Raw genomic sequence first — 26,432 nt, 5'->3', positions numbered from 1 at the left:
GTTCTGTTTCCTGGAGGGCCCAGATTCATGTATCCTAGCTCTCTTTCCTTGTTATGCATACAAGCAGACAGTGATGAGGGGATGGAATGAGGGAGTCAAAAGAAAAAATGCTCCATCCTCCATGTTTTCCCAACATCACAGCTGACCCTGACATCCCTGTTACTCTGCAGACTTCCCGTCAAACTGAAGCCCCTCGGTCAAATCGCTATAGGAATCTGTCACTCACGGCTGTAAAAACATGGCAGCCACAGCTTGGTTTGCAACATACAAAATGCAATACAAACTCCGGCAGTTTACTGTAAGCAGCCTTCATAATAGATTCAGTAGGTTGTTTTTGGGGCTGTCACATCAAGAGCGAGTCATACTTGTGGCCTTGAGTCCAGGACTCTTGTTTCCCTCCTGCAGATCCAGCACTTCACCAAAATAATTGTAGTCAGTGTGAGTCATTCAGGACCGACTGTATCTTTTTAACATTGCAGGGACCATGACTGTCTCTTCTGGCTAAAGGAGTTGCCACGTTATCACAGACAGCTCTGGTAATTGCTGAGATAGGCTGGCAGTTCAAGCTGTGTGTGTGTTTGTGTGTGTGTGTGTGAAGGAACAAGTGAGAGAGCTGTGTTGATGAGAGTTAAAACCATAAGCATGACAGCTAACTTAGCCAAGTTTGGACTAAGCCAGTCTGCTCCGTGTGTGTGTGTGTGTGTGTGTACCAGCAGGGGCATAAGCCTCAGTAATTGGCCAGTGGTTTTGGTCTGTCCTGAGTCTAATAAGGAGAGACCATTTGGATAACTGTTCTCCCAGGGATCTTAAATATTGATGCCCACACTGCTGCAGGACATGAATCACCATTAGATATATGTGAACCATTGGTACTAGTCTGTTTAATCAAAAAGTCTGTGTCAACTGTTCAGCAATCAAATCCTGTAACTGCTGATACCGATCTTTCTAAGTAATCCTTTCCTGTGAATCCATCAGATGTGTTCCTGTGAATAATGGGGCATTCCTGTCTTTGTGAGTTTTTGTCTTTTTGTGGCCTCTCGGTTTCTTAAAGTCTGACCCAATTTTTTCAGTCCTGGTAATGAGACCCATACCGTGGCTTTGCAAACATAGAATTGCAAGTAGATGCAACAGCCCCATCATCAATACCAGATCTAGCTATTTAGTCATTAGCAGGACTGATATTCAATATTAATGTTGGATTGGTGCTTGTCTACTGAAGTTAGCATGCTAACTAGACTTACTGTATCCTTGTTTATTCCCATTAGATGGGCTAGTAATCTGTTTTAGACATCATCCAATCACCATGATCAGCTGCACAATGCTGGCTTCATTTGGAGACCACGTCAGGTCTCTAGTCCCCCAGCTTGAGGGACTTTTTAAATTTGCCTAAATGACATTATTGACAAAGAATCTCGGGAGACAATAAAGACCGCAGAGCCATCTTGTTTGGGACTACAGAGAGCGATGGGCCCTGAAGCAGCTGTGGATAATACATTGTCTGAAGAATGTGAATGCATTTTTGAGCGTATGAGCTGCAAATATAGAAAGAGGAGGGAACATTGTGCTTTGGGGACTCGTGTGAGTGCCTGCTTATCAACAGGATGAATGACAGGGAGGCAGCTCAGCCACAGAGGGCAGACATGGAGGGGAGGATTGAAGATCTGTAATAATGGTTGGTTCACAGGAGATTTTTTTCCATTGTTGATCTCTCTCAATCTCATCACAACCCATGTCTTCCGGCTTTGTTTATTTACCCACGTTTATTTTTGTCCGGCTTCGAACTTTCAGCGCTTGTTTGGCTTGGGAGGAGGATAAAGACGGGTTGATGAGAACGCTGTTGTGCTTTGGATTCGAGTTCCACGTACCTAAAAATCTGCAGTACAAGCAACACGTGCACATTCCTGTAAGGGTTTTCCATCGGTATGCATGCACATATGTGTGTATTTGGTGTAGTCAACTCCATAACAGGGAATTGCATCCCACTTGGTCATAAAAGTCCCACCGCAGGGACCCATGTGACCTGCGATATCTTCGGCCTCCTTCTCAGCTGCTTGGAGCGAAAACGAAACAGCGAGAGACAAGGACGCTTTTCTTTCCTTTTGGGGTCAAAATAAAGTGTGGGAACAAGAGACAAAGGAGCAAAAGAGGGAAACCCGTCTACCAGAAAAAAAGAACACAAATGCTTTGTTAGCTGGCCTCACGTACAGAAGAGCACTTCTAAGTCGTCTGGATGTAAGCGTTTCACCTGTAGGTGTTGTTTTTGCTTAGCTGTGGACTTGAAGTCCCCTTCAGTTATGCCGTGTGCTTTCTGGTTTTCTCATGAAGCCCACCTTGTCATGATTAAGAGGCATTAGACATGTGGGGTGCATTTGAAGGACAGTTATACAGCTAAGCCCGGTACCTCTCAGAACTGCCATAAAAGTCCTGCAGCTTTGTGCAAAAGGGAGAGAACGTCTGCCAGACATACATTAACAAAGGTTTCACTTAGACTTTAAGCAATAGTAGTAAAAGTTCAGTTTTCCATGGTGGCTTGGAGAATATTTCAGATATTCTGAAAGACTTCTTATGTTAGTGCTTAAAACATAAAATTTGCGACACTAAAGTATAATAAATGAATTCCTCTGTGCTGGACAGAGAATGCTTTGTCATCCTAATTAGCTGCTCACACAGCTATCATTTCATTTTAAAACACACACACAGAGAATTTACCTGAGAAGACATGACAGTATTGCCAAGGATAGTCAAGCATCCCTGTGTCCACCTGTTGATTTCTTTATGGTACCACCATAGTCCAGGACGCATTTGAGAGGTGGATATGGCTGCCTGCTAATGAAAGTTTGGTCATTTTTATCAACAATAGCCAAGAATACTAGTCAAAGTCAAAGTCAGCTTTATTGTCAAATCTGCTATATGTGCTGGACATACAGAGAATCGAAATTGCGTTACTCTTCACTCCGCAACATATAACATATAACTAAAACTAAAGATAGGCAGAAAGAAAGAAACTTGTGTTATAACAACATGTCCCACTGGAACACACCTGTTACATCACCACCGTTCTTACAATCAAGTTTTGCTCTGGGGTGTTATTACTGTAATACACCTCTGTGTCCCCCCGCCTGCAGTCGTCTTCTCCTGATGATGGTGATGATGAAAGCACACAAGGTCACGGCCAGCGCCGGCTTTCACTGCTGTTACATCGCAGCTTTCATCAGTGCTCTCTGATTGGCTCTCCCAGGGGAGCTGAAGGAATGGGCAGACCGTTAGGCCTGAGGCTGACCATCAAAGGCAATGCTGCATGAGAGCAGCGGTCAAATGTAACTAAGGAACAGACGTGGTTTGATCAGGATCTGGATCAGGTTGTGTTTGCTTTGTACACAAATATACAGTTTGCAGTTACTATGACGTGTTAGTACACATCTCTCAGTGCAGCTATGAATTCTCACTGCACAGATGCTCTTCTAGCCTTTTATATCATGCCTGGTTCTGTGAATCTTATCAAAAAATGCATTTCTGTGCAGAATTAGTGGCCAAGATGACAAAGAAAGAACTGCACCAAGAATCCGCACATCACATATAGAATTCTCTTTTCTGCAGAGACATGTCCAGTTTTAAAGTCAGCTACCAGCAGCCCAGCTGGGCGTGTTTAAGATGAGTGGTAGAGTGATGAGAATGCAGCCAACAAGTGTTCAGCATATGTGTGAACTCCTTCAAGACAGCTGGAAAAGCTTCGGCCCCATGACACTGGTTGAGAGTGCGGAGCAAATGGGGTTGAAAGTGAAACATATTCTACATTTTTATTTCACTCTCATAAGAGTCATTTTTGAGTTAGGCATAAAAATAAACAACAAGTAGATTCATATGTCCCAAACAGAACATAATAAAAGTGCCTTGTCTTTCTATAAGGTATTAACAGGGACACATTGAACCACTCTCGAACACTCACAGGGTTTTGCAAACATTGCCCTCACATACCCATTTCTCACACTAATAACATACCAAGGCCACTACCTCAGCCCTCAGTTATCCCTCTCAAAGCCCACAGCTCTTAAGCCATGCGTTGAGAGGAGAGAGCTGTGCATTATCCATTTGCTATGCTTCTCCTGGCTTTGATGGATCAAAGACTATGTTAGGGGCTGGAGGAGCCAGGTCCACTGCAGCAAAACAAAACGCCCAGATAAGAAGGAGCTGGTCCCTCCTAAAAAGATGAAACAGGGGGACACTGTGCAAAGTATTGATTTGTTATTTTGGTCATATTGGTCAATTTGAAGTCTTTTTAAGCAACTTTTGTATCGGGGCATGTAGCCAGCAAGTCATAACAAGCACAAGTCTTTGTCAATGATATTGGTTACTGATGGACGTGGAGGATCAAACCTGTGACCTTTTGGTACACAGACACTCAATAGACAAAGACCATGAGGATGTATCAGGGTGGAAAATTTTAAGCCAAGTATTTGGATGGAGGTAGGAAGTTGGAGAGGTGAGAGGAAGACAAACAGGAAAGGATTTTGTTAGAAACAGATTAGCGAAGAAAGAGGAAGGAAATACTGGGATGAAAAGGTGATATACAAAGGAAGAAACTGAGTGGTTAGGATGAATTTCAGAAAAAAACACAGAGAAGAAGGAAAGGATAGAGGAAGAGTAATGAACAGATACAAAAAGGTAAGAGAAAGGATGAAAAGCAAAGAGAGAGAGATGGGTGGAGGGCTCTAAGCAGGAAGTTTGTGCGTAAGTGTTGGCCCAGGGAGATGGAATCTGGTGCAGTGTGGTGTGTTTGTTCTGGCTTTAGCAGACCTCTTCACTGAGCAAGAGGAGAGAGGGATGTAGAAGAATAAATAGAGGAGAAGAGGGGGGAAAATCAGTTGATAAAAGTGCTAAAGTCTGATTCATACTGCTCTCAGAAGTGAAAGCAGTATAGGGTACACAGGCAAAATTGGGTAGCTGTAGCCATAACAACTGGAAAGTTGAAACAATGTGGACCTTTTCCAAGACTGGAAACTGGAACCAGTAGATGATCCCATAAGGCTTTGATTTGCCTTGTTAGAAGCTCATAGAAATGCCTTTTTTCCCAACAGTACCATCAGATTTCCTTGAACAGTGTACATTTTAAGCCCTAGAAAAACAGGAATGATACAAGCCCTTAGTGAAAGGTCAAAGGTCACTGTGTCCTCACACAGAACAATTTTACTTTATGCAGTTTGTGAAAATTATACCCTAAAAATTTCTGACAGAACCCTGGCTAGAGAGTGTTAGACGAGATAATAGTTTAGTTTCAGTCCTTTTCGAGGGAAGCATTCATTTCCAGACATACAGTCATACAGGAACAGCGTCCACTTAGTCATTTAATAGCTGTTGTTCAACCTGAGCCTGTCACACATGGTGTGTCTCAGTTTAGCTCATTATCTCTTCCTCTGCCTTCCTGTTGATGTCCGTAGTTACGTAGAAGTGACTATGCTTCACGCTAAAGAAAGTTACAAAAAAAAACAAAGCGGTACAGTACAACACACACTCAGACACCGCGCTGACACTTCCCCTTTGTTCACAATGAGATATACACAAGCCCTTGCCCTTTTCCTGTATCCAAATAAACAGTTTAAAAAGGGCTGCTTAACTGGAACACTGTGTGTTGCGTGTGAGCACGTGTGTGTGTCCATGTGTTGCTGTGTATTACGTAAGCATGGCTGTCCCCCCCCCCCCCCCCCTTCATTTGGGGCTGCTGCTCAGCTCCTGCTTCCTTTGGTCACAGTTCATTGACCTGAAGGCCCATAGCAGACATGGGAATCGGATGTGTGGGTCTGTGTGTGTGTGTGCGGTTCTGTCTCAGTGCTCCTGCAGCTGTGTGGCTGTGTTTTTTTGGCTTCACATTTAGACATACTACTTAACATTTGGTAAACACACTCTAAAGCATGAATCACACTTTACTTATACTTGAGTGCATCCAAGTTGTTTTACATTAATCATCGTGTAGTGTTGTCTGCGTGTTGCTTCCCCTGTCTGCTCTGCGAAGCTGCCTGGTACTTGGGAACTCAATCTTGTATGGGCAGCTGTGCATGACAAGTGGAGATACATATTTGGCTATCTGTACAAGAATAACAGACTGTCAAATTTGGTGGTTAAATATTTTGATCCCAATATTTTTACCCATCTTTGGCCTTATCATTAGTCAATCAGAGTGACCCCTCTCACCAACATATACCAGCTGTGTGTGTGCCAGGTCCCCAAAACATTCAGTTCATTTCTGACATATGTATAAGACATTTATGTGTGTTTGTGTGTTTCTATAGTATTTGCAATATTTGTGGATTCCTCCATCTTTATCCAATAATCTGAGGAAGCATTTGCTTTTAATCATCTCTCAACTCTGACCCCATCACCCTGTCCTAAAGCAAAGAGGATGTTTGTTTTTCTTGTTTTGGTATGCGTGTGTTTGTGTGTGTGTGTGAGAGAGAGAGAGAGAGAGAGAGAGAGTCAGTCTTGTATTCAGACGGGTCTGTTTTTGTGTGTTCCAGGTGACCTCTTCATGCATCCCACCTCCCTCCAATGACCTGGTAAGTCCTTGTCATTTATTTATCTTCTGTGTGTACATGATATGTTTTCCCGCTTTGTCTATACATAGTTAGAAGGTATGGTTCCCCAAAAACCACCGTATGGTTTCCTCCTGCTGAATTCCTTCTGGAAAGCTGAGCCCTCAGCCCTGGTGTGAGCTCGGTTCATTCCTGGAGCGCTGCAGGATTTCAGTCCAGAGGAGAAACAAAAATAGTTGCTATAGGAAGTTTTAATGTTTATCCATTAGTAAGTCTGTTTGTGTAATTAACTGTGTTTTCCTTCCTCTGTATTGCCTCCTCTTCTCTCCCCTTTCTCCTCCTCCTCCTCTCCTTTGCCCTACAATCCTTCGCTTGTGTCCTTCACCCTGGCTTCTTCCTGCCATCCAGCAGCGTAGAGGACCCGCTTCTTCTCGACACATCCAACACCTGGTGAGCACACCTCTGCAACCTCCATGCTCTTTTTTTTTTACTTTTTTTTCTCTCTTTACCTTCCTTTTCCTTCCACCTTTCCCCTTCATGTCCCCGGTGTCGTGCTGTCTGTGCTGGAAACTTCTAAACCTGCCAGGGAAAAGACATTTGTGGCTTTACGGAACATGATTTAGCATGTACTAAACAAATCAAAGAGAAGAAGAAATCCTGAAGCTCATGACTGCTGAAGGCTGCAGGATTCATCATACACCATGAAGTCATTCAGTTCAAAGTGACTCATATAGATGGAAACTCAAATGTCTTCAACAAATTTAACCTGCCTGTTCTATTAAACCATGATCAAGACATCAATCATCTGTCTTTAATAGTCAGACTTGATTCAAACAGACTGCTCATCGCTGATCCACGGGTGTCATGTGAGGAGCTGTGGGTACTCACTGACATGATGAGCTGTTGTGTTGGTCAACATTTCACTGAAAGAAAAAACATCTGGAGTTAATGCATAATGTATGTTTAAAATAATGTAATAATGATATTTGCAAAGATGATTTGTCAGAAAAGAAGATAAACATACCCTTGACATCAGATTCTGTCACATGACTCTGCAGTAGTCAGGGATATGTATGAGTTCCAGCCCAGATTGGCAGTGACCCTTGGGTACAAATTAATTTTCGATCTTTTTACAGCACTATGATTTTATGTAGTTGTCACCTTAACCTGCATTTAAACACCACACTCGCCATCCTAGCAGCAAAAAAATAAATACAAACAACATCAGTTATGGATACGTCATGTTTTGAATGTATTTTGTTTGTTTGTTTTTCCACAGGGATCCACCAAGTCTTTAACCTACACCAAACAGAGAAACACCCTGCCGAGGTAGCCTCCCTCATTTCTTATGTTCATATCATGTCCTCAGAAATAATTTCATACAAATATAATAATGTCACTGCTTTGCACTTGGCTCTGAACGTACACTTGCTCTCTCTCTCTCTCCTCTCATGCATTGCATCTCCAGGAGCTTCAGCGTGGACCGCGTGATGGAGCGAGTGATGGAGCGCCACTACGACTTCGACCTGACCTACATCACCGAGAGGATCATCTCCGTCTTCTTCCCTCCGAAGCTAGAAGAGCAGCGATACCAGATCAACCTGAAGGAGGTGGCTGCCATGCTCAAGTCCAAGCACCAGGACAAGTTTCTGGTAAGGGAGCAGCAATATAACACACACAGTAATTATAGTTTGTCTGTGGTGACTTTACCTCCCTCCTGATGTTGCTTCTTGCACAATAGAGTTTAGCATACAGCCACAGAATAGACCCACAACCCACAAATAAGCAGTCTATTTGTTTTTTCTGTCATGCCTACAATAAAATAATTCAAATGATAGCTAGCTGCAGTGAGACAGTGATAAAAAAACTTTTCTCCTTCAGCTCCTGAATCTCTCTGAAAGGCGCCACGATATCAGCCGGCTAAATCCAAAGGTACAGTGCTACCACCTGTAGTTGTAATAGCTTGACGTTGAGAGTTTTCTGATAGAATATTTTTCTCCTCGTCTCCATCCAGGTTCATGACTTTGGCTGGCCTGACCTCCATGCCCCTCCACTGGATAAGATCTGCGCCATATGTAAGGCCATGGAGACGTGGCTGACCTCAGACCCCCAGCACGTGGTGGTCCTGCACTGCAAGGTCAGAGTTCAGGGGTGCTAGCAGGGTTTTCAGGCGGGCATCCCACTGTTTCCCAGGCTCTGAAACGGGCAGATGTGGCTGCATCTTTCAAAAGAGCAATTTCTAACAATGTTGCAACATAAAAGTGCAAATATGATTCAGCTCAGCCAACTTATTACAACCTTACACCTGTATTCATATCAGAACCGTGTCCATAGCAACAATCTTCCAATAAATCACACAGTGGTGGAGTGAACCATTCAGGAACACAGCAACAATAAACTATCTACCATTCGAACATAAACATAATTTCACCACAGCTTAGAAATAATATAATAAATGATGCTGCTGGTAAAACATAACTTAACCTAAATTGACCAAAATTACAGTGTACCGCATCATTCAATGAACTCCTTCCACCTGTGCCAACAGATTAACTGTACAACTAAGATTAAACTTTGTACACTTGTCATTTAACTTCATACATCACTCAGTGATTCATTTAAACTGCATCATCCTTTCAGTGGCAGCTTGAACTACAACCAAGCAGCACTGCTGAGGGTAGCTGAGCTCCCACGGCTTGTCTGTGTCTTTTATTTATTGGTGAGAATAATAAATGAGAGTGAGAATTGAAATCCTAAAACCAGACTACTTCTGTGGTCTTCTGACTTTCCAGAACATTCCAGCCACAGGCAATTCTTTGCCAGCATGCAGATCACGCCAGAAACGAGAATAAACAAGTTGTTGTCAATGTGAAATCTTCCACCGAGAGACGCGCCACTCTGCAAAACAAGCTTTAATTTGTTGCTGGGTGCGTAGAGGTGCAGTACTTCCTACTGCTATCTGGAAGGGGGTCACATAAGGAATTCAGAGCCGGAATGTCTTTGGAATGTGTCAGGAAGTACAGAGCACCCAGTGTGGAAAAAAACACCACAGGGAGCTTTTTAATTTGAACTCAAACAGCTTTTCCATGTCCCTGCTTTTGCCTCCATCTTGCCTTTTTCTGTGACAACGCTGCACAAAATCTTAATGCAGTGCCTTAAGATGAAATCAGCTCATCAGTCCTTGTTGTTCCTTTTCCCTCCTGCAGGGCAACAAAGGTAAAACTGGCGTGATTATTGCGGCCTACATGCACTACAGCAAGATCTCGGCAGGGTGAGTGTGTGTGTTGGACACGTCCAAAGCCACAACTGACATTCTTTCTTGTTCATCAAAATATCCACACATGGAACACATTAAAGGTTTCTTTTTTTATAACTGACATACAAAAACATATTGGATTTAAATTCTGCTATTCAGATGTGCACGACCATTTTATGTTCACGAAGACTGATGTGTGCAGGTTGAAGTACGATGTGGCGGATGATGAGTTCCATTCAGACTTTAGTGATAAGTCTTTTGATAAATTAAGCCCTGTGGATTCTGAACGGGAACAGTGGAAACTAGCTTATCCTGTGGCCAATGCCAGCTGTATCCTCTCCATGTACTTTCTGGCATCTAGAGAGTCTGGTGTAAATCCCATGATAGAAATTTTTGGCTGAAAGAGTGTCCGTGTGTGTGTGTCTGTGTGTGTGTTTGTGCGTGTGTGCATTTGTGTGCAGGGCGGACCAGGCTCTCAGTACTCTCGCCATGAGGAAGTTCTGTGAAGATAAGGTGTCCTCTTCCCTTCAGCCATCCCAAAACAGGTAGAGGCCACGGGATGATCTGAGAGGAAACGGGGAGTGGGTGAAGTGGGGCCAAGGGGTGATTGTGGGTATCCCACATCATAGCTGAGATTATTAAATCCATCCTGCTCACATCCTATTTACAAGAAAAGAAACAGAAAGCAACTTGTAGCTTTAAGCTGTTCATAAGTACTGGATTAAATTTATCTTTAGCCTCAGGTTGATGTTTTGACATGTAGGATAAAAACAGGTGTAAATAATAAAATGAATCAGGGCTGAATTCCATTTAGATGTTTTAGTTGCTAGTGCTAGTGGGCTTCAGTCCCCACCAAGACTTTTTCTTGCAAAAAAATAGAAATTCAAAAGCAAGAGGCTATTTTAGTGTAATGTTAACATATCATCACATATGAGGGGGAAAATACGATGCTACATGTTTAGCTTAGCATAAAATAAAGACAGAAAATTTAATAGAATTAGATAGAATTTAATGTACAGACATTTATGGTATCAATCTTCTCAGCAAACTTTCAGCAAAAATTCCAGCTAATTCTCTAAAATAGCAAACAACAACTTTAAAGAATTTATTATGGCAATAAAGAAAATCCAGAGAAGGTGGAGTATTAAGCCGCTGTTGGTGTTTTTCTGACAGCAGTATTATCTGCTCTGGGGCTGTTTACATCTCTTCAAAAGTCATAAATGTTTATTGCTGAGCTCAGTCAACATCTGTTATTGTTATTCTGTCTCATATCATTTTATGTGATAAGAATCTCCCTCTGAAACTGTCAGGTATATCTATTATTTTGGAGGCCTTCTTTCCGGGGCCATCAAGATGAACAGCAGCCCTCTCTTCCTCCACCAGGTCCTCATACCTTCACTGCCAAACTTCCAGGGCGAAGGAGGTGAGTTTTTTGTCCCACAAAAGCACTAAACTCAATTCTGCCTTTGCTAATGCCAATACCCATCCAATCTCACCAATGTGTATTTGTAGGCAGATAAAATGTATATGTGATGTGATGTTAGTCTTGGCAGGGTGCTCCTCCCTCCTGAATTGCTGCAGTGTTATTGAAGGCAGATACCACAGATGGTCATATTCACCCTCTACCCCAACACACACACACACACACACACACTCAGCTGTTTATCTTTAATCAGATGATCAAGTCCACAAGGAGGGAATGGCTGTCAGCACATTCCTCTGTCTCCCAAGTTGATAATGTTCGCTGTGTCTAAAATTCTCTCTCGTCCTTCCAGGTTACTACCCTTTCCTGAAGATCTACCAGTCCATGCAGCTGGTCTACACTTCAGGCATATAGTGAGTCTGCCTTGCTGTTAATGACACTAACAGATAAGCTTGGGTGTATTGAGGTGTTTTCTTTCATAACATGAGGTTACACCATCACAGACTAATTAAAATAAATTACACACAGTTTTTCATCTTCAGTCCAGATTGTTTACCTCAATGTGAATAACAGGTTATAAATAATAGAAAATAAAGGAAATTGTAGTCAACATAATTTGGTATCTATGTAACACAGTGTTTGTGTAAACTTTGTTGTCCACAGTGACCTTCAAGGCACTGGAGGCAGGCGTCTGTGTGTGACCATCGAACCAGCACTGTTGCTAAAGGGTGACATCATGGTGAGTCATACGGAAAGGATATGACAAACAAGATGACCCGCAGATATGGGTGGTGGGGGGTGTAATCACGATTTAATGACTTCATTTATCTTCAGTGAATTCCAACAACAAAGCACTGACGTACACATAAGCTGCAGCCTTATTTGGTAGTGTTCCCATAACTCATCTCTGTAATATCATTTTTGAAGGGTTTTGTTACTTTGTTAACAAGGCATCATAATTAGTCCGTTTTGTGCACTCAGTTATTTCAGACATGTAGGTGTCACTCAACACAAAGGCCTGCTATTATCCCACATGCATGTTTATCTTGCCTCTTTGCCGCCCTCTGCAGGTCAAATGCTACCACAGGCGAGCCCAGACTGCTGACAGAGACACCGTGTTCAGGCTGCAGTTCCACACCTGCACCATCCATGGGGCCCAGCTCTGGTTTGGCAAAGGGGAGCTGGATGAAGCTTGTACTGGTGTGTTGAATTGTCACTGGCCCTGTGTTACAGACCAGAAGGGATCGTATGTGCATATTTTTCACCACACCCTGGGTGTGGGATGCTGCTTATATTTTTAAACAGAGATCTTATTTTAATACAGAAAATCAAATAATATAGAACTCAGTACCATTACAGCCTGCAAGAAACACATTAGCCTCACTGCTCCTTATCTAACTTACAGACAGACATGTTTAGTCCTGCAGCACAGCCCGCTGAATGAGCTACAAATCTCCATTATGTCTGCCTATTACATTATCAATCCCATAATACGTACAAGATTGTTTAGTTGGATTCTATCTGATAAAAAAATAATGGCAATATCTAGAAATCCTGTAACCATTCTCCTCAGTATTCATTTAAAATCCAGTATCCTGGTGTGACATGGGCCAAGTACAGTGGCTACAGCTGGATCTACTGTACATCCAAGTGTTTTCCTTGCTTTAATGGAAAACAGCAGCAGCAGGCTGGTGTTTCACAGAGAAACACAAAAAAATACACTTCATGCTCAGCACCAGACAGCAATGAAACATTAAGCTGCTTAAGAGGAGGATTTTTTTTAATGAATGGAGACTTAAAACACCTCTCAGTATGACTATGGAGACAACAGTTAATGTTTTAGGGCTTCTGGTCTTAGATACCAAGGCAAGAATGAATTTAAGAGATGGCATATAAGACTGTTATAAAGTCTGATTTTGGAATCCAAAAGAAGGGCACAGGTAAGAAGGGAGGGTGACCACACAAATCCACAATGAGTACAAATTAGGTAGAGTAGAGATTAGGTCATTTCTCACATAAATTGTTTCTTAGTCCCATTTTAAATTTACAACAACAAAATGATATAGCTCTCTTATTCCCTGGCTTTCTCGGATACTTGTCATTCAAGCACAATTTGTTAATGGTGGTAGGATAATCACCACTTACAGCTAACTGACATAATAGCAGCTCTTTAAACTGGCATTGTGGGAATGTATTCACAGTGGTTTGGCCTCATAATATCGTGGTGAAATAAATCCCTAAATAGTAGTAGCAGCTTAATCCCCATCCTAGACGTAATAACAGCTCCCTGGAGGAGAGCGTAGTGAGATTGAGCTGCGCTGTACTCCACAGCCAGTGTTTAACCATCCCTCAGAGATGGAAAATGATACCTAATACGTGCTTATCTGTTGCTTAATGTCCAAAATATATGATCATTACTCCATTTCCTTCTTGGTTTTGCTTTCCCTTAAATGACAGAATACGTATGAGGCAATGCAGCAGTCGATCCATTACTTTAAATGAAGCATTAGAAATGTACATAAACACACCGCTGTGAGTTCATGCAGCTCAAAACACATCTGTAAAAGGTATTAGCACGTTTGATATACAGGTTTCCTTTCTGGGGGTTTCCCCACATATCAAAAGTGTGATTAGATATGAATACAGAATTATTAGACTGCAATTTGGAACATACATAAGCAAAGTCATACATTAATTATTTTTTATTATTTCTTTTTCATGAAGCATTTTTTTTTGTCTTTCTGCTCAGATGAGCGTTTTCCATCTGATGCTACGGTGGAGTTTGTCTTCTCATCTGGACCTGAGAGAACCAAAGGTTGGTAGTTTTGCCTAAAAAGCTTCATCAGGGGGTTAAATGGGTATTAATGTGGTAACGAGAACAAAGACACTGGAAAGGGAATGCTGAAAGATACCAACAAAAGAAGATCAGGTAACAAAATCTAAAAAGGCAAAAACATTACAAGCAAAAAAAAAGAGAAGTTGGCATGGGTGTGAACAAACTGGATGGACAAGAAGACCAGGATTCTTATAGTGGAGCTGACGAATTGATAAGTTTCTGGTGTGCCTGATCAGCCAGGTGATCAGGAGCTGCCCAGTCCTTTACTGGCTCTGAAGACAACACACACACACACATCCAGTCACACTAACATTCAACAGAGGGGAGGAAAAAAACAAGGGGGAAATCAGTACAAAACAATGCAGGAAGTGTAGAAACCTAAAACGTATGTTCTCCATTGGAATGTCAAATAAATGTGTCTTCTTTCAGGCCGTGAATACTATAAGAATGACCCGGCTGTCACAGTTGACTACAACACTGCTGACCCTGTTGTTCGCTGGGATTCCTATGAGAACTTCAACCAGCGATACCAGGACAGCCTGGAGGGTAACTGTTTTTATATCTTAGTGGAGGAATGCAGGAAATATCAGTCCGGCCCTTAACCAACAGTCCATCTCTGATCTTCTCTCTCAGATATTGCCCACACCAGAGGTCCTGTGGATGGCAGCCTGTATGCTCAGATAAAGAAGCGCAGAGGCCCCAGCTCTGGTTCTCTCACGTCCACTAATGGCAGCAGCCCAGGGTCAGGCCTTGCAGAAGATAGACCCGATCATCTCATCGCCCATTGTTCTGACTCTGCCCTCTCAGCCCACACCCTCCATCTGAACCAATCATCTATGCTTACTGACCACCAGGAAGAGCCCATTCGTCCACCACCTCCAACCAGACAGGAAAGGGAGGAGCTTGAGCGTCTTCTTGGAGGCATTGAGGGGAACCGAGATGGAGAGCGAGAAACTGCCATCTTGGATGATGGAGATTCTTTGCCCTCTGAGAGAACAGCCACACTGAGGCTCAACCGGTCGTGCTCCTGCCGAGATGGTTACCGGTCACAGCGCTGTGCCGAGCCAGGCTGTGACCGCACGCTCCTAATGCCTAATGGTTACTGCCTCGACCGAGCTCCTGGCACCAATGGGCACCACGGGGCGACCCCTGCTGCTAGTCCCAACCCAGCTGCTCCTCCGTCACACATGGATCTGTGCCAGCACTACACTCCACATTCCCACCAGTCCCTCCCACCTCCAGATCTGGTGTGGGACCGTCAGAGTGGCCCTCCTCACTACCTACACCGCTCCTGCTCAGAGGCTCCCTCATCTCGACATATGTGTCCGTATCCATCACCCGATCTGACCCCTCACCCTCACAACCACCCACATCACCACCCCCTGTCTGCCCCGGGTCGCCTCTGCTGTCGCGAAGATGAATACCCACCTTACCATCACCCTCCTCCAGCTCACAGCCACCACCATCCCCACCCACACCACCCCAAACCCTCCACCAGCCCCACCTACCACGATATAATGATAATGGATGGTCTGCCGCCCCCTGCGTGTCCTTGCAGGGACTGCAGCATCAGGAGAGAAGACTCGGCAGCCTATCACACTCTGAGATTGGAACGTGGCGAGAGCTTTCACTGGGACAGAGAGGCGGAGCTACAACAGAGGGATGTGGGGCTCAGAAGAGCCAGGGAGGCAGATTTACCCAGAGGGCCGGAGCTCCACTGGGAGAGGGATCCTGGGCTGAGACGAGGCAGGGAGCTGTCCCTCCACTGGGAGCGAGACAGGGAGGCTGAGCTGCAGTGGGAGAGGGAGAGAGAGGCTGAATATTGGCACCGGAGAGCCACCGTAGCTTCCTACGGCCCACAGGGGCACGATCTTCCCGCCTTCGCCTTTGATCCTTTACCATCCGGTCACCCAGCTTACCCAGAGGCATCAAGATCCCATGCTCATTCGCACCTGGATCTGAAGTACAGCAGCAGCAGCAGCGGTTACCAAACGCCACGTCAGGTGTGCCCCTGCTCACCATACCAGCCCTCGCCGTCTGAGAGCAGGGGCTACGCTTCAGGCTACCAGTCTGAGTCCACCTCACCACTGCCTCCTGCTTCCTCCATGACGGGGCCCTGCGGCCATAGCAACGGGCCAACAGAGCACAACCACCATCATCACCATCCAGACTCACAGCAGTCATACAGCTCTGACTCACACACTGGTGAGTCACATTAGAGACACTCAATAATGTGTTTTCATTTAATGGGAATATAGAGGGAATAAATCATTCATAATCAGCAACAGCATGCACTGAAAATCTGTGTGTAAGTAGACACATGCCTTACATATTACCTCTCACCAGTGACCATATCTGAATTTTGGCAGGGCGCCTATGTAAGTATCAGCTGGCGTCATATGTCCCCAGCTGATACTAACCATGTTTACTGAGGTAACTTTTTATAAATGTGCTCCATTGTTCCCCTCTGTTCTCAGATGGCCTTCGTAGCTCTGGTGAGAGTGTGGGCTGGAGGGATCACATTACTCATGGCTCCTTTAAGAGGGTCCACAGAGACGGTCATGCTGCATGCTCCACGCCGTCTGACATGTCTGGACCGCCCACTCCTGTCCACACCAGCAGCCCTCTACGCACACAGGAAAGGTATTCCACCTATAAAATATGGTTCTTTAAGGGAGTTGGTGGGTGATGACATTTGAGCCAGAGGCAAATACTAACAGGCCTTTGTTGGGGCCTGAGATCCATTTACATCCAGTGTGAATAATATAAATGTTCAGGTATAAATGATCAGGAACTTGATCCTGAAAATTTATACCTGCTATTATACGTTTTCCTACTTTTTCTAATGTTGGGAGAGACAACATGTTTCTAGCTTTTATAATACTTGTTTAAATGTGGATGTTAGCACCAATGGATTGCATACATTTCTTATGCATACAAGCCCCAGTTATCTTACAGTAATCCTCCTGTCTGTTTGTATAAGCCCCAGTCCAGGAGGCAGAGAGTATGAAATCCGGACCACAGACATCCTCGGCAGTGACTGTGAGGCTTCCCAGCCTCAGGACGAACATTATCATGCTAAAAATGTCACCCAAGAATCTCCAGAAAGCCAAAGTAGGAGCACCGAGCAGCCGGTCACTCCAAACACCCAGCCACTAACAGCCACACCTTCACAAACAGAACCTGCCAACCACTGCTCTGCCCCCACAGACTCGCTCCCCACCTCTCCCCAACAGCAGCACTGTAGACCAGATACAACAACACCATCAAACCAGGCTCCTTCTTCCCCTGTCCATGCTTCACCTGCACCAGATACACAAACAGGCTCTCTCACTCTCCAGAACATCAGTCCTTCAGAGGGCAATGCTCTGCCTTCTGCTGTGCCTCAGAGCCAGACCCAAGCTCAAGTCTCACCAGGTGTCACTCATCCTACTTCAACACAAGTCAACGGGTCTTCGCCAACCAGGGAGCATCACCCAGAGGCCCCCAAACCCACCAACACCTCATCTGCTCCTGTGTCATCCTCCCCACAGCCTGCATCTAACAGCATGGAGGGCTCCCCTGTCTCTGACACCCCAGTTCCTGGCTTTGCCACCCTTGGTAGGAGGTTGATGCTGAGTGGGTCAGACCAGCACCACCCAAATCACATGCAGCAATATGGACCTCCCCATCACCACTACCCAGCCATGGAGCACAGCACTGCTCTTGATACTAACAGGAGGAACTGCTACTCTGCTCACACCCCACAGTTCCACCCAGCCTCCTACTCCAACTACTCCACCATCTCCATCCCGCTTCCACACCCGCAGCCGCCTCTGCCAGAGAAACGTCATCCACCTGCCCAGTCAGGTGGCGACGGAGTGAGACCATCTGTGGGCCATGTCCCTCCCTCAACCACCGGCACCACCCAGCATCAGCACCACGTCACATTCTCTCCCACTGTGGGGGAAATTGCACCCCCTGCTGGGCAAAATGATGTAGAGGCTGAGGCAGCGCACAGGGTTAGTGTGAAGTTTGTCCAGGACAGCTCGAGGTTCTGGTACAAACCTGGTATCTCTAGAGAGCAAGGTGAGGTTTTTGAGTAAAACATCTTTATTTGTTTTAATGATTTACAGATATAAAATTCTGGTGTTTGTGCTTTTGTAGCAATCGCAGCGCTGAAGGAGAGAGAACCAGGAACCTTCCTGATCAGAGACAGTAACTCTTTCCAGGGGGCGTATGGGCTCGCCCTGAAGGTGGCTACACCTCCTCCTAATGTCAACAACCACAGCAGCAAAGGTAACATGACCATGACAACTTTGCCTCGTCTTCTTCCACCTGTTCAGCTGCTTTATTATATTAACAGTGTATCTGTTCTCTTACAGTGAGCGACCCTCTGGAACAGCTTGTCAGGCATTTCCTAATAGAAACAGGCCCTCGAGGAGTCAAGATTAAAGGGTGTCAGAATGAGCCTTACTTTGGTAAGTCTTTGTTTTTTAGTTCAGTGTTAACCTCAGGATGATGTGTGTATTTTTTATACTTCAGTGTAAATATTTTTACTGTTTTCCACAGGGAGTCTGTCTGCATTAGTCTACCAGCACTCCATCACTCCAATCTCTTTACCCTGTGCTCTTAAAATCCCAGAGAGAGGTTGGTTCTGTCTGTTTTTGAAGGCTCCCATTATAAAAAATGTGTTTTCTAAACAAAAAAACAAAAAACAAAATCAATACTCCTGTTACATGATTGATTTTTTATGTCGGTGTGTTAGATCTGATAGGAGAGGTGCAGGAGGTTCAACCAGTCAGCAACATCAGCACAGCTGCAGACCTGCTGAAGCAGGGAGCAGGTGAGTTCCCCATCCTGCCTTGTCTGTCTTCACTCACTGCTGTGTTGCAGGTTTTTGTCTAAATCTCATTGCTGTGTGTTACATACTGTGTGGAAGATTAGATCCCAGATGTTTAATTAAAGCTTGTTATATTTATATTTTACAAAGTGGTAACACAGGGCTAAAACTGAGGCAAATGCAGAAGTGCAGCTTCGCAAATGGCATCAGAGATGTTGAACATGTAAAACTAAGTAAAGGAAATATATTTGCAGTACAGCAGCATCTCACCCCTCTGTCCATCCCTGTTTCCTCAGCCTGTAATGTCCTCTACTTAAACTCAGTGGAAACAGAGTCTCTGACTGGCCCCCAGGCCATCGCCAAGGCAACAGATGCCACACTGGGTCGCAGCCCACGTCCGGCAGCAACTGTAGTCCAGTTCAAGGTGACATCGCAGGGCATCACACTGACAGACAGCCAGCGCAGGTAAAAGCATTTCAGTCAAGGTCACTGCAGTTTGTTCTCCAAGCATGTTCTTAATTTGTCATATCACATATCTGGATCTTTCTGTTTCCAGGGTTTTCTTCAGGAGACATTACCCAGTGAACAGCGTCACCTTCAGCAGCGTCGACCCAAAGGATAGGAGGTGGGAAATGATTTATTAGCTGCAGGTAGAACTGTAAACAGATCACTGCGATCAATCAGTCACTGCACCCATGGATCATTCACCGCATTTGTGGCTGTGAGCTGTCGCATGGATTATGTTGTTGCTCTTGAATGTGTGTGTGTAACAGGTCATTGTGTTTGTGGGCATGCTGGCTGTGGCTGTATGTGTTGTCTGAGTCTAGTTTCTGTCTCTCTCTCTCTCTCTCTCTCTCTCTCTTGGCTTTAGGTGGACTAACTCAGACAAGACAACTGTTAAGTAAGTGCTGTTTGTGATTTCATGGCTGAGAAATGAAGTGAGAGAATTCAGTGGCTTAATGCCTCTGCATGGCATCAGATTGTGTGTGAGCCTTGGCAAACAAAAAAAAACATTCCAGCAAACATGGTTTAATCTAAAAGTCAAGTCTGAGCCCAGGTTACATAATACTGGTTGTTTTATGTCAGCAATTACAAAGAAGCAGTGTCTAAGAGACAAACTGTCACTTCCTGTTTTCTGCTCACATCCTCTTTCTTATTTGGCCCCTTCCCCTCTCAGGGTGTTTGGTTTTGTAGCCAAGAAGCCAGGCAGCTTGGCAGAGAACGTTTGCCACCTCTTTGCGGAGCTCGACCCCGAGCAGCCTGCCTCTGCCATCGTCAATTTCATCAACAAGGTCATGCTGTCACAGCGCCGATAGACGGAGAGGAAACTGAAGCTACACTGAGGAGGAATTCACTGTTTATTAGTGCCAGGGCTTGTGTTTCATTACAGTGTGGGTCATGACAATACTATTACCCCACTTACTATTCAGTTTTCAAAGCCATGATGTAAAGAGTTACAACTCCTCTGAGGATGAGGAGGCTTCAGAGGAGACACACATCTATCAGGGGCTGCCATCATGAAGCAAGATAACTGATGCAGAACAGATAACACTCATATAAAACAGATACTAAAAACAAAATTCTATTTGTTTAATGCCAATTTTAGTTTGCCTAAGCTCCATAGGCAAACAGGTGACATAAAATCCCTGCATAAGCATACCCGTTAGGCTCCCTGAGACCTGGACGTGCAACCTGATGGCGGCCCCTGTGTGATGGAGGATTAAATAGTGCTCACAGCAGCTTTTGGTCACACAAAGGATCTCTCCCTGCACTGTTGTGGGCCAACATTTAGACATAGTTAGAAAGTCTGTGTTTATATTTTGTACTATTAAAAGAAAAACATTTTTCTTGACCAAAGCCCCAATGTTGTAATTTACTTTTTCTTATGTAGAGATGTTCAGGTATCCTGGTGTATGTACAGCATATATACAGCCATTCTTGCCTTCAGTAGTAACACTTAAATCATAATCATCGACAATCACATAAACGTCTAATCAGAGCGAGACAACTCTAATGAAAGTAAACATGGATGTGAGGGTTTTAACCTTAAACAAGTGTATGTGCATGAGGTGAGGGGCTTGTGTGTGTTGACTGTTGAGGGTATTTTAGGTTTACGCAATGGACAGAAGTACTGTCACGTCGACTTTTAAAGACATGTATGTGCACCGGGGATAAAGCTAGATGGGGAAGGACGTACACAGTGTTAAAGCACAGCATTGCAGTGAAATGTTTGCTGTTCATTCACAGCTTCACATCTTGTGACCAAATATATAGTGAAAACAGGTAAACACACAAGCAAACCAGTGGCCTGAAGACAGACGTACTTAACCAAAGACAAAGCACTCTTGTATTAATAAGCTTTTTATCCATTTATATTTTTGTACTTAATGCTTCTTTTATTTTTACTATGCATTTGCATTAGTGCGTTATGTTGTTTTGGTAGAAAAACACTACTTGTATTACAGCGATAATATATTGTGTTCTGTTTTCTTGTTGATCTCTATATTGTGTAGTAATATATTTTCACATGCAGCTACAGGACAGCGTATAAAACATAAAAAAGGAAACATTCATCTGTTTGAAAAGGATATTATGCTATTTTGTATGCAAAAAAAAATGAAGAATTAAACTGAAATGATGTGGTACCTGAGATCTGACTGGCTCAGTGTTTATTTTTATTATGGATTCAATGGCAACATTTTCTTTACTGTTCTGTCATCACCTTTACTGAAAATAGCAGGAAAAAAAGACAAATGACAACAATAAATATTGGTGTTATTTATTAATTTTATTCAATTACAATTCCCTTTAATATTTTTTAAAAACTTGAACCAAACAAGAAAATATAGTCTGCATTTAAAAACTTCTAAAAAGCTTTTAGAAATTTGCAATAACTGTCCCTTTAAAAATGAAAGTCCAATCACAACTTTCACTCAGTTGCTTTGTTTCCATTGTGACCTGATGACAGACGGGCAAAGTGTCTGTCCAGCTCCAGGCTTTGAGATAATGGAGGAACTTTGAAATTTGATAAGCCACTGAGTTGTTGAGTAAAACACAAATGAAATATAAGGTACAAAAAACTGTAAATCTCTTAGAAAGGAGCTGTTAGAAAAATACACATACTGTGAACAGATGCAGGTAAGAGTAAGCCTCACCTTGCTGCCTGTAGCTTCATGGGAGTGTGAGAACTTCAAACTACTGAAACTAAGTCAAAACCTTCTCCTCAGTGAGCCACACTCAATCTAAAATCAGTCCCTGAATTTGCTGAGGTGCGAAGAAATAATTCATAATTTTCTTTTAAAACATCAATGATATGTAAATACCTTCTTCAACTTTAGAGCAAAACTAATATGTTCCTCTCTGTGGCTGCATCCTCAGCAGGTTTGCTCCCTTTTTAAAGAAAAGTCAGAAACTTTCAGTCAACACAGTGTTTGCTGTTCAAGCTAAGCTGAGGAATGCTCTAATAATGTTACAGCAGCAGCAGGCAGAGCACTGTTAATTAAAGCTTGGGCACGAATGGTATTCCTGGCTGGGAATGTCAGCCATTTTCTCTTAATGAAAAAATGTCTTGTGCTCACTGACACAAGAATATGTGACTCCTGCTGTCTGCAAGTTTCAAGCCACAAGTGAACACGAGAAGCAGCTGCAGATCAATGCCAGAAATGAGAGGGTATTAACTCACTATGTGATGCCTGACGACCACAAAAAGACCCACTTCTGTCACCTCACCACACTGCTCCTTGTTATGCACTCTAACAATCTGATCATTGGTAGCTCCAAATAACAACAAATACATGTTACCTTTTCTGTGTGAGCTTAGAAAACCAATCACTACTTGGCATTTTGCTGCTGGTTTTGTCAACAGAAAGCAGAAATCCACCCTGAACTGTGCACTGTTTCCAACCTCTTAGAGCAGATGGGGCTTGTGATGCTTGGCTGTCTGGTGGTATGTGATGTTGGAGCCACAGTCAATGTAGCGATACGCCTCCAGGCTATTCTGAGACGTTCGTACCATGTACGATGTTTTCACTGTGGTTCTGAAAACAGGTGAGAAGTAAACAACGTCAATCAAAATACAGGATGTGGCTGATCAGAAGTGCAAAAAAAGCTTTTAAGACACTTACTGCATAAATACGACAATATTGTGCACTTTGATTCTGGGCATGGTGCAGAAAGCACTGAAAAAGAAACACAGCAGAAATGATTTCTGTTATTAGGCTGGAATACCTTAGAGCGGACTGAGAGGAGGAGAGATTAGATGCAGGCACTTACTAGACGTATGGTGCACTGTGACCGATCTCCACACTGATGGTGTAGTTCACCTGTGGTGGGTTGACAAATCACAAAAACAGCAAAGTTTAGGAGCACGCAGAAAAAAAATGTACATGAAGATGTTTTGTGACAACAAGAGCAGATGATGTATAAAGAAGCAACAATTCTGCTTCTATTGCCAACAAAAAAACCTGTTTTACAAAGCTGGCTAAGTAAATGTTTAAGTGTTTCATATGATATGTCTTACACAACCTTCACAATGTGCTGTTGACCAATCAGAGCACATTGGCTTTTAACAGTGAATCCATAAATAAGTAACCTCTTGCTGTCACTGCCACTTAATAGGTAGGACAAAGATGACTGTAGAAAAACATTACTGAAAAGGAGAAAATGGTGTTTTTTAGCTGCAGATCTGGTGCTAAAGTGTGTTTCCACCAGACTGTGTGTGAGATCCACAATAAACAAATGTGTTTATTGTTATGAAGGAACATGTCAGTTAGTCCATTAAGTGTGATTCAATAACTGGAGCTGTGTGGCATGTAGGAATGAGGAATGAGGAATGAGACTATATTCAGGCTGCAGACAAAGGGGGTCCAGAATCAACTACAGGACTGACATTCTTCAATGGAAACATGAATTTGTGAAACTTTTACACCACTCTGGTTTTTAGTTTGCAGTCTGACAGCATGACATTTATAAAATAAAAAGTATTTACTGTGTTAAATTCAAAAACTTTTGAATGCAGCCTAAGACACACCAAACTTGGTCCTTTTTTGGGAAAGGAAAAATACACTGTAGAACATCATCAAATTTTCCCTTTGGATGACAAATGAATTGCTTCAGCATTAACTGTCAACATGAGTCTACAGCTTGTTATTGAAGCAGCTCTTCGTCTTCTTTTTACAGAGAGGACACATTTGTTTGCATACTGCACCCTGTACCAGGAACTGCTACTCTCTCTGAACACCACGTGATGACATAATGTCTTTATCAGCTTGTGAGCATGTGTCTTTTTTCCCCTACCTGACGCTCACTGAGAGGCAGGATGGTGGTGGCGTTGTCTAGCTGCTGAGTCCCAACCACTGTTTTCATGTACAGCACCTGGCAGCTCACACTCTGCACCAGCACTGAGAAGAAGTTGGGGTTGCTGAAGTTGAGTGTGCTCTGAATAAAAGGGTAAGCAGAAGAGCAGTTACAGTTCATTTGTAACGCAAAAAGGAAGTGGTAAATATATGAAACAGCAATTTTCTAAACTACTGCCAAAAATGTTGATGATAACATGGCAGAAAAAGCTGACTTCAATAGTTTTTTCAAGGTATAGTTATGATATTATTACTTCACCTGACAATGTTGACATTTAAATAAAATGCCTAAAAATCAATTATCTAAATAGAAAATTAAAGATTATCTGACTAATCAACATATGCATGGAAAAACAAAAACAACACAACATGCCTGACCATTTTATAGTGCAGTTTGTTTGTGAGAGGTGACCTACTGTCATGTTCATCAGGACCCTCATGTTGGAGTGGTCGAAGCGCACCGTTACTGAGCGTAACCCATCATCCACCACCACCACCGCACGAGGGAAGAGGAAGAAGGCCACGAGTGCAGAGGCCAGCAGGCAGAGCACAACAGACAGTACCACATACAGCTTCCTACAACACAGAGCATGTTGGTTCTCTCCAAAGGATCGAGTCAAACTGTTAGCACCGTATTCTGCAGTAACTTACGTTCTCCGGGGCTGCAGCCTTTGGTCGCTGTATGGGATCAATGCAACCAGTTCGTTCACTTGGCCTGTTGAGGAGGAGATAACAGTGCACGTAACATACTGATCATTGTTTCCTCCCTGACAGCAGAGCGGTTTTCTGCACTAAGCAAGTTTGCTGTTTATTATTTAATCTAGCTTTTTTCCTGAAAACCTTTTATTTGAATATTAAACAAACTGGTTGCAGCTCTTCATTAATCAACAAGGCCTTAAGTTTGAGAAAATTGACATTGACGTGTACATGGTGCCGTAATCTACTGACAGGCCTTATCTCTGTTATCAGTGGTTGGCGCTGAAGTAAGCAGTGTGGCAGAGAGCCGTGATGATGCCAGGCACAGAGCTGGGCATCTCCCAACAACTACTAGAGGTGTCAGCTCTCTGGGTCCACATTCCTGCATGACAGCCTGCACTCTTCTAATGTGCATCTGCGCATTGATGCGTCATTGGTCACTATTTGACCAGGGGTGGTGACATCATGATCGCTCTGGACCACTTCCTGGAGGTCCAGGTTGTGTGTGCTCCATGGCTGATCGACGTGTGTGTAGATGTGTAAACGGTGAATGTTGAAAAAAAAACTTTACGTCTTCTTAAATTACAATAAAATTAAACATGTAAATATTTATGTCTGATCTCACCTGAATTTAAGTTTCAGGTTGTGAGTTTCTGCTCACCTGAAGGTATTCGTCCAGTGCCTTGACATGTTGGACACGTTATGCTGTCTTTTCCGGTAAACTCCACGTACGGAAACTGGGCTATGTCCTCCCGTCTGCCGAGTCCATCCAAAGAGTCATTATCGGAGTCCCTGTCCTCTGTCCTCCGCGCAGTGCTCTGTCTTTCCGGAAGCAGCGACAGACTGCTGCCGCTACGAGACCATCGCGTCCCCATGGCGGCGGCGGCTAATGTCGCCTGTGATTAGAGGCTAAGTTTCTCCCCCCGTTAGCTACTGGCTGCCCGCAGGTGGATGAGAAGGAGCCATTCAGCCTCCGAAAAGTGAACAAAGTGACTCAGGGCAGCTGTGTCTTACAGAGAATGTCCCAGGTGTCTGCCAATAACATGTCACAATCACAGCTAAATCAGCTGAGGGTAAAAACGCTGCGTAAACGAATTCAACCCAGCTCGGCGTGGCTAAGCTAGCTACTCCGCTATAGCAAGCGTGCTCAGCGACTCCTCTATTAGCTGCCGCAGCCTGGAACCAAGTGTGGCCTCACTAAACTTATTATCAGCACACTACATTTACCCTTTAGACCAGAATCTCGTCCGCGTCGCCATCACGTAACAGTGTTTACACCCAAGCACCGGCGCGCCTTCCTCTTGCTGTCACACCAAAATACACGCTATGATGCCTTCAAGCTCCCTGCGTAAAAGTAACTATCCAGGAATCCGACGTGACTCGTGGCGCATTCAGGTGATTGATCACACTTAGATCCTGTCTCTGTTCAGATTCTAAATGTGTCACATTTCGCTAAATATTCAAATTACAATAAATACATTATTAGGGCCCGAGCACCGAATGGTGCAAGAGCCCTATTGA

At 43.7% G+C, this 26,432-nt stretch overlaps 2 protein-coding genes across 6 annotated transcripts in view; one reads left to right on the top strand and one right to left on the bottom strand.

The window, feature by feature from the left end:
- Window positions 1-21,513, top strand: part of tns2a (tensin 2a) — a 39,405-nt gene extending 17,892 nt beyond the window's left edge. For 3 of the 5 annotated variants that reach the window (XM_028408852.1, XM_028408856.1, XM_028408857.1), the window contains exons 4-28: window positions 6,510-6,548; window positions 6,933-6,974; window positions 7,804-7,853; window positions 7,993-8,176; window positions 8,406-8,456; window positions 8,539-8,661; window positions 9,731-9,795; window positions 10,242-10,325; window positions 11,091-11,203; window positions 11,556-11,616; window positions 11,867-11,942; window positions 12,274-12,403; window positions 13,953-14,018; window positions 14,469-14,585; window positions 14,673-16,244; window positions 16,517-16,682; window positions 17,023-18,107; window positions 18,186-18,317; window positions 18,404-18,499; window positions 18,591-18,668; window positions 18,787-18,864; window positions 19,158-19,326; window positions 19,418-19,486; window positions 19,733-19,762; window positions 20,039-21,513. In XM_028408852.1, the coding sequence (XP_028264653.1) occupies window positions 6,510-6,548; window positions 6,933-6,974; window positions 7,804-7,853; window positions 7,993-8,176; window positions 8,406-8,456; window positions 8,539-8,661; window positions 9,731-9,795; window positions 10,242-10,325; window positions 11,091-11,203; window positions 11,556-11,616; window positions 11,867-11,942; window positions 12,274-12,403; window positions 13,953-14,018; window positions 14,469-14,585; window positions 14,673-16,244; window positions 16,517-16,682; window positions 17,023-18,107; window positions 18,186-18,317; window positions 18,404-18,499; window positions 18,591-18,668; window positions 18,787-18,864; window positions 19,158-19,326; window positions 19,418-19,486; window positions 19,733-19,762; window positions 20,039-20,177 (4,815 nt within the window). In that variant the 3' untranslated portion in view covers window positions 20,178-21,513. The remainder of the gene's footprint in view (window positions 1-6,509; window positions 6,549-6,932; window positions 6,975-7,803; window positions 7,854-7,992; window positions 8,177-8,405; window positions 8,457-8,538; window positions 8,662-9,730; window positions 9,796-10,241; window positions 10,326-11,090; window positions 11,204-11,555; window positions 11,617-11,866; window positions 11,943-12,273; window positions 12,404-13,952; window positions 14,019-14,468; window positions 14,586-14,672; window positions 16,245-16,516; window positions 16,683-17,022; window positions 18,108-18,185; window positions 18,318-18,403; window positions 18,500-18,590; window positions 18,669-18,786; window positions 18,865-19,157; window positions 19,327-19,417; window positions 19,487-19,732; window positions 19,763-20,038) is intronic. The other 2 variants (XM_028408853.1, XM_028408855.1) reach the window with 2 other exon arrangements.
- A 115-nt stretch (window positions 21,514-21,628) lies between these two features.
- Window positions 21,629-26,229, bottom strand: LOC114439042 (transmembrane protein 106C-like). The gene is made up of 7 exons (XM_028410760.1): window positions 25,573-26,229; window positions 24,867-24,930; window positions 24,632-24,791; window positions 24,157-24,297; window positions 23,134-23,183; window positions 22,986-23,039; window positions 21,629-22,898 (listed from the first exon to the last, which is right to left on the bottom strand). Exons 1-7 carry the CDS (start codon window positions 25,784-25,786, stop codon window positions 22,769-22,771), a joined length of 813 nt encoding a protein of 270 aa, XP_028266561.1. The 5' UTR covers window positions 25,787-26,229; the 3' UTR covers window positions 21,629-22,768.
- Between the last annotated feature and the right edge of the window lie 203 nt (window positions 26,230-26,432).

Source organism: Parambassis ranga, chromosome 7 (assembly GCF_900634625.1).
Source record: "Parambassis ranga chromosome 7, fParRan2.1, whole genome shotgun sequence".
Taxonomy (NCBI): Eukaryota; Metazoa; Chordata; class Actinopteri; family Ambassidae; genus Parambassis; species Parambassis ranga.
This window is presented reverse-complemented; position numbering and strand designations above follow the sequence as displayed.